The sequence below is a fragment of the Oncorhynchus keta genome, chromosome 5, assembly GCF_023373465.1.
Source record: "Oncorhynchus keta strain PuntledgeMale-10-30-2019 chromosome 5, Oket_V2, whole genome shotgun sequence".
Taxonomy (NCBI): Eukaryota; Metazoa; Chordata; class Actinopteri; order Salmoniformes; family Salmonidae; genus Oncorhynchus; species Oncorhynchus keta.
In genome coordinates, this window is record NC_068425.1 from 10,685,806 (window position 1) to 10,698,741 (window position 12,936).

The following is a 12,936-nucleotide window of genomic DNA, read 5'->3' on the forward strand; positions in this document are numbered from 1 at the left end:
CCTGGACCCACTCCTACATTTACATATGTGCAAGCTAACGCCTATGCAAACGACCCAACCACACAGAGACATTCCTCCATTAAAACAGTGACCTTTCAGAGGTGATCTGTGAGGGAGGCTGTGGAAAGTCGCTGTGCGGTCTGTCGTCATGGAAACAACCCTGCGGTAGTATGCAACCGGCTGACCGTGCTGCTTGTAAAAATCATGTTAGCTGTGCTTCAGGGTAAATGACTCCTGTGGGCCTCTGCTAGTTTAGTATACTAACTGTACTGCAGTCTACGTAGTTAGAGTTGATAGCTGTCATTAAAACATAATTGAAGTGATTTGTGTATCAAACCCCTTTAGCAAACACTGGCCTTGAGTGTGTTTGTATACATGCGTGGATGTGTTTAATGCTGTGGGATAATGAGGGTCTCATTAACTATGCCCACCCCATTGTCCCTGGAGCCCCAAAACTAACCACTGCTAGATTGTATCTTCAGTAATACACACACACACACACACACACACACACACACACACACACACACACACACACACACACACACACACACACACACACACACACACACACACACACACACACACACACAGCTGTGAAACATCCTCCACTCTCTCCAAACTCCCTTTTGTCGTTCCTGTGACAGTATGTTTGTGTGGTATAGAACTACACACACCTCTACACTCGCCCACAAACACACAAGTTAGCTCGTACACATGGGTACTTAAATCAAATCACACACACACACACACACACACACACACACACACACACACACACACACACACACACACACACACACACACACACACACACACACACACACGCACACACACGCACACACACGCACACACACGCACACACACGCACACACATGCGCATGCACACACACACAAACAAACACAACTCACAGACAGCAGTCCCTTCATGGAACCCCTCCCAGAGTAGAGTACAGTCAGCACCATTTAACCTGCACCTCTCTTTAGATGTGAATGTTACTGTGGACTTCACTGCAAACTATCTGAACCAGATGACCCCAGCCTCTGCTCTCCGGATGGGGGCACCAGCCAGACACGATGCCCCATGGAGGGTGGGGGGGGCAAGCCAGCCAGCTGCCCCCACAGGAGGCTCTGGCCAAAGGCAAAGGCCAGGGTCAGCCTGCCTGCAGCTGCAGGCTGAGAGAAATAATCTATCACAACATCTGATGTAAGTGGAGATTGAGCAACAGTTCCTCTGAAGAAAGAGAGCCATCAACAGAAAAAATCATAAAAACCGTTGACTAACAGACTATAGGGATTTAACACTTCTCTAAGAGAGAGAGAGAGGGTTTCAGAGCTGAAGCAGAGAAGGCAGTTGGACAGGGAGAGGAGAGGGTCATGGGTTCACATCCCAAGATGTTTGAGTGCTGCAGTCGTTGACGGTGCCCTGCCAAACTATTAGCTGATGTGAGATAGAGCTCTGTAACAGGGACAGCAGCTCAGGGATCTGACACCAGACAGGTGAAAGTGAGAGAAAACAGGTTGTGCCTTTTTCTCTGCACTCCTTCATCGTATAGCGTTCTTGTCTTCCTCTCACTCTCACTCTCACTCTCTCTGCATCTTTTGAGGCTGAGCCACTGGCCTGGATCTCACACAACACCAACCAACTCCTACTTTGACCCACTTTCTCCTGGACTAAAATGTAACACACCGTCGACAGGCTGCAGGGCCAAGGAGAAGAACCAGAATTGTTCCGTTCCATCTTTTATGACGACAGGCAAACGGCAGAAAAGAACCAGGGAAACAGACTCTACAAACTGAGCAGTGAATAGAAGAAGTGACGTGAGAAGAACTAGCAGTCCAAACGAAAAATCTGTCAGACCAAGACAAATATTAGTCACTTGTATAATCATTAACTATAGTTCTGTGACTACAACGATATCACAAACCATGGTTGACTTTTATACGGTTTAACTGGCCAGAGTGATAACATTCAGCGACAACGGGACACGTAGTTAATTCAGCCGAAGAAAAAAGTATGAGAAACAGCCGAGAAGGAGATATGAATACACTTTATTCTCAACCATGAGGCAGAAGAAGACAAGAGAGGATCAGGCCACAGATCAAGATACAAAAAAAAAAAGAGAAGTCACAACGCAGTTAAGACTGACGGTCCAATATGGCACGGAACACGATGAACACACACACTCACACGCGTAGGTTAACTGAGGACAAGCTAAACACATACTGACTGTACACACACAGACACTGTTCTACCCAGGTCAAACCAATTCTCTCACTTACCATCTCTACTTGCCGGGGGTCCAGTTGGGTGGGTGCCGAGGACTGCACAGCAAAGTGGATCTTCCTGCTCTCCTTGCACTCGTCTCCAACCTCATCCGACGCAGAGGGATCCATGGCTGTGTCTGTGTCCCAGGGGGGTCTCTCTCTCACCGGGCACCAAGCTCTGCTCCACTAGGCTCCCTGGAGGAAGGTCCCAACACAACACACTGTACAGCAGTCCTGCTTCTGCTGGGTCCACCTCTCACTCTCTATTTATATATATACACACACCTCTCTCCCACTGTCTCCCTTCAAAAGCTCTCTTTGTTTATCTTTGTCGCTCTCCTCTTTCACTCACGGTCAGCTATTTCTCCTATCCTTTATCTCCCCTGTTCCCTCCCTTCTTCCTCTCTGCCTGTTTCTGTCTGACACTTACTCTTGTTTGACGTTCTAGGTGGTGTGTGTTTATCTCTCCTCCCTCTCTTTCCCTCGCTCATAACCTGTGCAACGAGTAATTGAGACACGTCCTTACAGCTGGCAGAGAGAGAGAGAGAGAGAGAGAGAGAGAGAGAGAGAGAGAGAGAGAGAGAGAGAGAGAGAGAGAGAGAGGGCGTGGGACAGAGGCAGGGAGGGGCGGAGGAAGCTAGAGTGAGGGAGGGAAGAGAGAGGGGAGGGATGGACCGGAGGAAGGGGAGTTGTGTTTTTGTATATATTTAAGCTGACGTTGATTTGTAATCAGAAAAAAAAGATAATCTCATCCCATCAGCTGAGCCTCTTTTGGCCTCTGTTTGTGAATGAGAGATTTGTGCTCTCAGAGGGAGAGAGGGGAGGAGAAGAGAGAGCAGGGGGGCAAACAGGGAGAAATAGAGACACAACGGGATATAGAGAGTGGAAAGGAAGAAAGAAAGGATGAACAAGAGAGGTGACCGAGCAAAACAAGGAATAAATAATGACAGATGCAGAGGAATCAGCATCAGGCATGGAGGCAGAGAGGCATGTGCTATGATTGGCTGGCTAATTGAGTGAACAGTGGTGCTGTGAATATCTGATGGTGACTCGTGGCATGCTGGGTACTCATCTAATGAACTCCTGGAATTGACTCTGGTAGCTGCAGGGCACACACATAAACACACACATAAACACACACAGAGAGAGAGAAGACTGCATCTCCTATGACAGACTGGACATATATGTAACTCTAACCTCTCCTAAAATGGGGCATCTCTGTCCATGTGACAGCCAATAGGGCAGGGGTTGACAGGGCTTCTCCCCAGAGTTATTACAGCCCCTCCAGAGGCAAGTTCAGCCATGCTCAGCTCAGCTCAGCTCTGCTCTGGCTCAATGAGCTCAGACTAAGAAGAGTGGAGGTTTGAGAGCTGGTCCCATATAATGACGTAATAGTCAACTATAGAACCTCTGTGGCTGGTCCTGTTAACAGAGAAGATCATACGATGTAAAGAAACGTAGATACCTGCGTACATGGAGGTGGCAAAGCTATGGAAAGGTAATAGACCATTGAAACTATAATCCACAGCCCCACTCAGTCTGGTCCAAATCCTGCCCCACCCTAATTCCTCATGAGCGCCAGCCAAGTGTTCTGTCGGTAATAAGCTGAAACACCTGGGGTTTGGACGTCAACAGCAAAGTAAAAATGTGAAATCATTCATTTCTAAGGATCACAGAGAGGCTTTGTCCCAGGACGGCAGGTGTTCTCGTAATTCATAACAGGTCACACAGAAAGAGAGTGTTTATCAGTCCTCACTTAAACTCATCCCTCTGCTCTCCACCTACATTACCTACATCGCTGACGCATCACAGCTGGCAAATACTAACTACGTGTTCACATCATACAATGATTCTGGTCATGTGGTCGTTATAGGGTTTGGGAAGGTAGCACTGGACAGGTGAGGCAGCTAGTTCAAATCCACCTGTGTATCTCCTGCCTTGCTCCTGGACTGAGGATGAGACAGACCATTGTTCAGGCACTATCTACTGGCCTGTCTGTCAGTACAGGGATGGCACTGTGGAAACCAGATGAATATGCATACGGTCATGCGTGCAAGTAAAAACACACACACACACACCATCATGGTATGTGATATGGTGACAATTGAGTACAAGCACCACTATGAGATCACAGACTGACAGACGGGCGGACGGGCGGACGGACGGACGGACGGACAAGGGGAGAGCTAGAGAGAGGGAGTGAGAGAGAAGGGGAGAGCTAGAGAGAGGGAGTGAGAGGGGAGAGCTAGAGAGAGGGAGTGAGAGGGGAGAGAGAAAGAAGGGGAGAGAGAAAGAAGGGGAGAGGAAGAGTGTGAGAGGGAGAGAGAGAACTGGAGAGAGTGAGATGGAGAGAGAGTGTGAGACAGAGAGATGAGTGAGAGAGAGAGAGAGAGAGTGAGAGAGTGAGAGAGTGAGTGAGAGAGTGAGAGAGTGAGAGAGTGAGAGTGAGAGTGAGAGAGTGAGACAGACAGACAGACAGACAGACAGACAGACAGACAGACAGACAGACAGACAGACAGACAGACAGACAGACAGACAGACAGACAGACAGACAGACAGACAGACAGACAGAAGACAGACAGACAGAACGAGAGAACGAGAGAACGAGAGAGAGAACGAGAGAGAGAGAGAGAGAGAGAGCGAGAGAGAGAGAGAGAGAGAGAGAGAGAGAACGAGAGAGAACGAGAGAGAACGAGAGACAGGGAGAGAGAGAGAGCGATAGAGAGTGAGAGAGAAAGGTCTCAGATCTCAGGGAATTAGACCAAAGTTCTCAATTGGTACAAAATATATAGAGTACTGCACACACTACAATGACTTAGGTTTAAAAATAAGCTCAACTGGACACCTTAATGAGGCAGTGAATGAACTGAGAGAGAAAGCAATTCAAATTGAAATACCTATTAAAATTTGGCTAAAACTATTTGAATGTGTCATTGAACCAATTGCACTTTATGGCAGCGAGATGTGGCTTCTACTTGCAAAACAAGATTTCACCAAATGGAACAAACAGCCCATTTAAACCCTGCATGCAGAGTTCTGTAAGATTCTCCTATATGTCCAGAGGAAAACTACAAACAATGCATGCAGGGCAGAATTAGGCCAATATCCACTAATAATAAAAACTCAAAAAAGAGCAATTAAGTTTTGGAAACATCTAAAATACAGTGACCCCCTCTCATATCATTACCAAGCCCTGCAATACCAAGAGCTGAGTAAAGAAAAGAGCAAAGAAAAGAGTCCCCTCATCCAGCTGGTCCTGGGGCTGAGTTCACAAACCTGTTCTAACGCTCTGAAGCCTCAGGACCAGAACATCAATCAGAATAAAACAAATTACAACACAATCAAAACAAACCTACATTGCTTATTGGGAAACACAAACACAAAGCAAAATGCAGTGCTATCTGGCCCTAAATTGACAATACACCGTGGCTAACTATTTGACCATGGTTGCTAATCAAAACCTCAAGTACAGGCTCAGTGAGCACAGCCTTGCCATTGAGAAGGGTAGACACAGGAAAACCTGGCTCCATGTAGAGGAAAGGCTGTGCAACCACTGCACAGCAGCAGAACCTGAGACAGTGCTGCATTTCCTGACAAAATGTCAAAAATATATCAATATAAAACTACTAGAGTGTAATTTCCCCAAATTTGAAACACTTGTTTCAAGGTTCCAAAGACCTCTCTGTTGAGAGTAGGCTACCCGTCCTGTTGGGGGAGGACACAGAAAGCTGTGGGTTGGCAGCGCACTAGATTGCTGCCTGCCATAAGATGAGGGACAGTGTCTGACAGACCAATCAACCTGCACATGTCCTCTACTGTATGCTTATTGTTATTTTGGTTATTTATGGTTATTTTGACCCTTGTTTAATGTTGTCCCGTTGACACCTTTGATTCTTCTTATTTTCATATTGTAAATATCCAAAGTAAGCTTTGGTTATATGTACATTGTTACGTCATGCCAATAAAACCAATTGAATTTAAAAAATTGAGTGAGAGAGAGAGCATGAGAGAGAGAGAGAGAGAGAGAGAGAGAGAGAGAGAGAGAGAGAGAGAGAGAGAGAGAGAGAGAGATAAAGCGAGAGTGAGAGAGAGAGACAAATCCGATTTTGATAAACTCCCATACAGTGCCTTGCAAAAGTATTCGGCCCCCTTGAACTTTGCGACCTTTTGCCACATTTCAGGCTTCAAACCTAATGATATAAAACTGTATTTTTTTGTGAAGAATCAACAACAAGTGGGACACAATCATGAAGTGGAACGACATTTATTGGATATTTCAAACTTTTTTAACAAATCAAAAACGGAAATATTGGGCGTGCAAAATTATTCAGCCCCCTTAAGTTAATACTTTGTAGCGCCACCTTTTGCTGCGATTACAGCTGTAAGTCGCTTGGGGTATGTCTCTATCAGTTTTGCACATCGAGAGACTGAAATTTTTTCCCATTCCTCCTTGCAAAACAGCTCGAGCTCAGTGAGGTTGGATGGAGAGCATTTGTGAACAGCAGTTTTCAGTTCTTTCCACAGATTCTCGGTTGGATTCAGGTCTGGACTTTGACTTGGCCATTCTAACACCTGGATATGTTTATTTTTGAACCATTCCATTGTAGATTTTGCTTTATGTTTTGGATCATTGTCTTGTTGGAAGACAAATCTCCGTCCCAGTCTCAGGTCTTTTGCAGACTCCATCCGGTTTTCTTCCAGAATGGTCCTGTATTTGGCTCCATCCATCTTCCCATCAATTTTAACCATCTTCCCTGTCCCTACTGAAGAAAAGCAGGCCCAAACCATGATGCTGCCACCATCATGTTTGACAGTGGGGATGGTGAGTTCAGGGTGATGAGCTGTGTTGCTTTTACGTCAAACATAACGTTTTGCATTGTTGCCAAAAAGTTCAATTTTGGTTTCATCTGACCAGAGCACCTTCTTCCACATGTTTGGTGTGTCTCCCAGGTGACTTGTGGCAAACTTTAAATGACACTTTTTATGGATATCTTTAAGAAATGGCTTTCTTCTTGCCACTCTTCCATAAAGGCCAGATGTGTGCAATATACGACTGATTGTTGTCCTATGGACAGAGTCTCCCACCTCAGCTGTAGATCTCTGCAGTTCATCCAGAGTGATCATGGGCCTCTTGGCTGCATCTCTGATCAGTCTTCTCCTTGTATGAGGTGAAAGTTTAGAGGGACGGCCAGGTCTTGGTAGATTTGCAGTGGTCTGATACTCCTTCCATTTCAATATTATCGCTTGCACAGTGCTCCTTGGGATGTTTAAAGCTTGGGAAATCTTTTTGTATCCAAATCCGGCTTTAAACTTCTTCACAACAGTATCTCGGACCTGCCTGGTGTGTTCCTTGTTCTTCATGATGCTCTCTGCTCTTTTAACGGACATCTGAGACTATCACAGTGCAGGTGCATTTATACGGAGACTTGATTACACACAGGTGGATTGTATTTATCATCATTAGTCATTTAGGTCAACATTGGATCATTCAGAGATCCTCACTGAACTTCTGGAGAGAGTTTGCTGCACTGAAAGTAAAGGGGCTGAATAATTTTGCACGCCCAATTTTTCAGTTTTTGATTTGTTAAAAAAGTTTGAAATATCCAATAAATGTCGTTCCACTTCATGATTGTGTCCCACTTGTTGTTGATTCTTCACAAAAAAATACAGTTTTATATCTTTATGTTTGAAGCCTGAAATGTGGCAAAAGGTCGCAAAGTTCAAGGGTGCCGAATACTCACACCAGCAAGATTTGTGACCTGTTGCCACAAGGGCAACCAGTGAAGAACAAACACCTTTGTAAATACAACCCATATTTATGTTTATTTATTTTCCCTTTTGTACTTTAACCATTTCCTCATCGTTACAACACTGTATATATACATAATATGACATTTGTAATGTCTTTATTCTTTTGGAACATCTGTGAGTGTAATGTTTACTGTTCTTTTTTTTCACTTTTGTATATTATCTCCTTTTTTTTAACTTTTTTTTTTTACCTTTATTTAACCAGGCAAGTCAGTTAAGAACATATTCTTATTTTCAATGACGGCCTGGCAACAGTGGGTTAACTGCCTGTTCAGGGGCAGAACGACAGATTTGTACCTTGTCAGCTCGGGGGTTTGAACTCGCAACCTTCCGGTTACTAGTCCAACGCTCTAACCACTAGGCTACGCTAACTTGCTTTGGCAATGTTAACATGTTTCCCATGCCAATAAAGCCCCTTGAATTGAATTTAATTGAAAGAGAGAGCGAAAGTAAGAGAGACAGAGATAGCTAGAGAAATTGAGACGGAGAGAGAGAGAGCGAGAGAGAGAGACAGAGCGAGAGAGACAGAGCGAGAGAGAGAGAGAGACAGAGAGAGACAGAGAGTGCGAGAGAGAGACAGAGAGAGAGACAGAGAGTGCGAGAGAGAGAGAGAGAGAGAGAGAGCGAGAGACAGAGAGAGAGAGGCAGAGCGAGAGAAACAGAGAGAGAGAGGCAGAGCGAGAGGGAGAGAGAGAGGCAGAGCGAGAGAGAGAGAGAGAGAAAGAGATTATTGTACCATAAGGACTATTATGATGACAAAGCCAGACACTGAACATACTGAGAAAGTGAGCGCTCTGGCCTGGACCAATATCCATCTGGAATGTGTTAGGACAACAGGCACAACCGAATGATGGGATAATCCCTGGGAGACGGAGAAAGAGGGAGAGCGAGAGGAACAGAATAGGGAAAAAGGGAGAATCACAAAGCACATGTTGACATGGACCAGGTCCACTGTGAAAGGTGGATTACAGACGATGCAGGGGGAAGAAGTGATGAAAAGATCCACGGCAGGAACACTTTGTGTCCAAAGTCCACCATCTACTGGTACAAAAGGAGATGCAGCAATGAAACAAACAGAAACCATGCCAGGATGCAGTGTCACTTAATATCCTACAGATGTCGCTTTTGCCTCATATTTGATCATTTGAATAAACCCCCGACACTGACATCAAGACATGGTACTGTAGCAGGCGGTGGACATTATGACAGAGGAGAGGAGGTGGCTGTGACTAAGGCAGTGATTTATTTAGCGCTCTCTCCCTCTTTCTGTCCCTCTCTCTCTCCTTCTCTTTTTCTCTCTCTCTCTCTCTCCCTCTCTACATACCTCTCTCTCCCTCTCCTTCTCACTCTCTCTCTCTTCTTTTTCTCTAACCCATTCTCTCTCTTTATATCTCTCTCTTTCTCCCTCCCTCCCTCTACATCCCCAAGCCCCTCACACATATCATCAATAATCTATGGGCCCTTGTTTCCACTGCCACAATTAATCCTCTATCGTTACTATAATTAAAAGGCAGAAATCCCATAAGATGGTTCAGCTTTCCAGGCATGGTCTGGCACAGGAACTGATGAAGAAAGACAGACAGACAGACAGACAGACAGACAGACAGACAGACAGACAGACAGACAGACAGACAGACAGACAGACAGACAGACAGACAGGTAAGCAAAGCACAACATAATGTGAGTACCTTTCGCCACCTCCATACAGACACACATGGACCCACACACAGACAAATACGGCTGGTATCCACGGCAGCCAGAGCCAGGCAGCACAGAGAGAGAGAGGTGGAGCTGTCTGATGCTGCAATTAGGACCACACTGTCTTGGTGAGCGGTGAGCGCACAGGGATGAATATTTCAGACTGGAGATCTCTATGGGCACCTATGATGTGTCCTGGCAGACCTACAAACACACAAACACAGACAGAGCTGCCAGGGCTGCCAGGTTTGTTGTATGCCTCTCAACTAGGCTACATTATCATTAGCGTCAAAACTGATACATGAGCTGAACCACAAACTCTGTATTCATAAACTCGCTCTTTTCTCTTCACTTCCTCAGTCTTTTAATGATTTTTAGGAAGCTCCAGTGCACACACACTCTTATGGGCACACAGAAACACACACACACACACACAAGCGCGCACATACACACAGATGAGCAGTAGCAGCACTCCCCCTGGTGTGTGTTCATTGTGGATGCTGGCTGCACACAGACCTCCTCCTGCCCCTTCATCCTCGGCCCCATCTCCACTTGATTTATCGCTCTCTAATACCACTGCACTAATTAGTCAAGTAATTAATTAATAGGCATTTGCATTTGTGCATATGCAATTAGGAGTCTGGAGAGAGGAGAGTGCAGATGGGGTCTGGGAGTCTGGCGGGGGAGGGTGTGTGTGTGTGTGTGTGTGTGTGTGTGTGTGTGTGTGTGTGTGTGTGTGTGTGTGTGTGTGTGTGTGTGTGTGTGTGTGTGTGTGAGTGAGTGAGTGAGTGAGTGAGTGAGTGAGTGAGTGAGTGAGTGAGTGAGTGAGTGAGTGAGTGAGTGAGTGAGTGAGTGAGTGAGTGAGTGGAAGTTGAAGTGTAGGAGTTGCATCACAGACAGAAAAGTGAAATACGTGTAATCTGGTCAGTATCGTGGTAGTGTGGGACGCTGGGAGTTGACAGGTACAGGGGTGTGGCGAAAAGACTTTGACACCCCTGTGGTAGATAATCTGACAAACCAATACAATGCAGCCAATGAGAGTCACAGTGTTGAAGTACATGTGAGTGTTGCACCTAAAGGACTACACCTAAAGGACCATACCTTTATAGAGCAAACACCCATTGAAGTGTCTCTAAATTATAGTATATATTGGGTGGTCGTCAACAGACAATGATAACACCCAGGTGGTTCATAAGCTCACACCACTGCATTTAACATTGGAAAGGTGACTGGGAATATGGCCGAATACAAACAGTGTAGTTATTCCCTCTGTAAGGCAATCAAACAAGGGAAATGTCAGTACAGAGACAAAGTGGAGTTGCAATTCAACGGCTCAGACACAAGACGTATGTGGCAGGGTCTACAGACAATCACGGACTACAAAAGGAAAACCAACCACGTCGTGGACACCGACGTCTTGCTTCCAGACAAACTAAACACCTTCTTTGCCCGCTTTGAGGACACTGACGCGGCCCGCTACCAAGGACTGTGGGCTCTCCTTCTCCGTGGCCAACGTGAGTAAAACATTTAAACGTGTTAACCCTCGCAAGGCAGCCGGCCCAGGCGGAATCCCTAGCTGCGTTCTCAGAGCATGCGCAGATCAGCTGGCTGGTGTGTTTACGCACATATTCAATCTCTCCCTATCCCAGTCTGCTGTCCCCCAGTTCAAGATAGCCACCATTGTTCCTGTACCCAGGAAGGCAAAGGTAACTGGACTAAAGGACTATCGCCTTGTAGTACTCACTTCTATCATCATGAAGTGCTTTGAGATACAAGTCAAGGATCATATCACCTCCACCCTACCTGTCACCCTAGACCAACATCAATTTTCTTACCGCCCCAATAGGTCCACAGACGATGCAATCGCCATCACACTGCACACTGCCCTATCCTATCTGGACAAGAGGAATACCTATGTAAGAATGCTGTTCATAGCTCAGCATTCAACACCAGAGTACCCTCCAAGCTCATCATTAAGCTTGAGGCCCTGGGTCTCAACCACGCCCTCTGCAATTGGGTCCTGGACTTCCTAATGGGCCACCCCCAGGTGGTGAAGGTAGGAAACAACATCTCCACTTCGCTGATCCACAACACTGTGGCCCCACAAGGGTGTGTGCTCAGCCCCCTCCTGTACCCCCTGTTCACCCATGGCTGCGTGGCCATGAACACCTCAAACTCAATCATCAAGTTTGTAGACAACACAACAGTAATAGGCTTGATCACCAACAACGACGAGACAGCCTACAGGGAGGAGGTGGTGTCAGGAAAACAATCTCTCACTCAACATCAACAAAGCAAAAGGAGAAGATCGTGGACTTCAGGAAACAGCAGAGGGAGCACCCCCCTATCCTCATCGATGAGACAGCAGTGGAGAAGGTGGAAACTTTTAAGTTCCTCAGAGTACACATCATGGACAAACTGACATGGTCCACCTACACAGACAGTGTGGTGAAGAAGGCGCTGTCTTCAACCTCAAGAGGCTGAAGAAATTTGGCTTGTCACCTAAAACCCTCACAAACTTTTACAGATGCACAATTAAGAGCATCCTGTCGGGCTGTATCACTGCCTGATACGGCAACAGCACCACCCACAACCACAAGGCTCTCTCCAGAGGGAGGTGTGGTCTGCATAAAGCATCACCGGGGACAAACTACCTGCCCTCCAGGACACCTATGCACCCAATGTTACAGGAAGGCCAAAAAGACCATCAAGGACGACAACCACCCGAGCCACTGCCTGTTCACCCCGCTACCATCCAGAAGGCGAGGTCAGTACAGGTGCATCAAAACTGGGACAGAGAGACTGAAAAAAAGCCAATATCTCAAGACCATCAGACTGTTAAACAGCCATCACTAACACAGAGAGGCTGCTGCCTACATACAGACTTGAAATCATTGGCCACTTTAATAAATCGATCACTAGTCACTTTAATAATGCCACTTTAATAATATTTACATATCTTGCATTACTCATCTCATATGTATATACTGTATTTTATACCATCTATTGCATCTTGCCTATGCCACTCTGTCATTGCTCATCCAAATATTTATATGTATATATTCTTATTCCATTCCTTTACTTAGATTTGTGTGCATTAGGTAGTTGTTGTGGAATTGTTAGATTACATTTTAGATATTGCTGCAATGTCGGAACCACAAG

General features: G+C 45.9%; 1 protein-coding gene across 1 annotated transcript in view; it reads right to left on the reverse strand.

The window, feature by feature from the left end:
- LOC118384504 (protein phosphatase 1 regulatory subunit 1B-like) overlaps nt 1-2,747 on the reverse strand; it is a 28,998-nt gene extending 26,251 nt beyond the window's left edge. Inside the window, exon 1 of the mRNA XM_035771097.2 lies at nt 2,284-2,747. Coding sequence (XP_035626990.1) covers nt 2,284-2,397 — 114 coding nt within the window. The 5' untranslated portion in view covers nt 2,398-2,747. The remainder of the gene's footprint in view (nt 1-2,283) is intronic.
- Between the last annotated feature and the right edge of the window lie 10,189 nt (nt 2,748-12,936).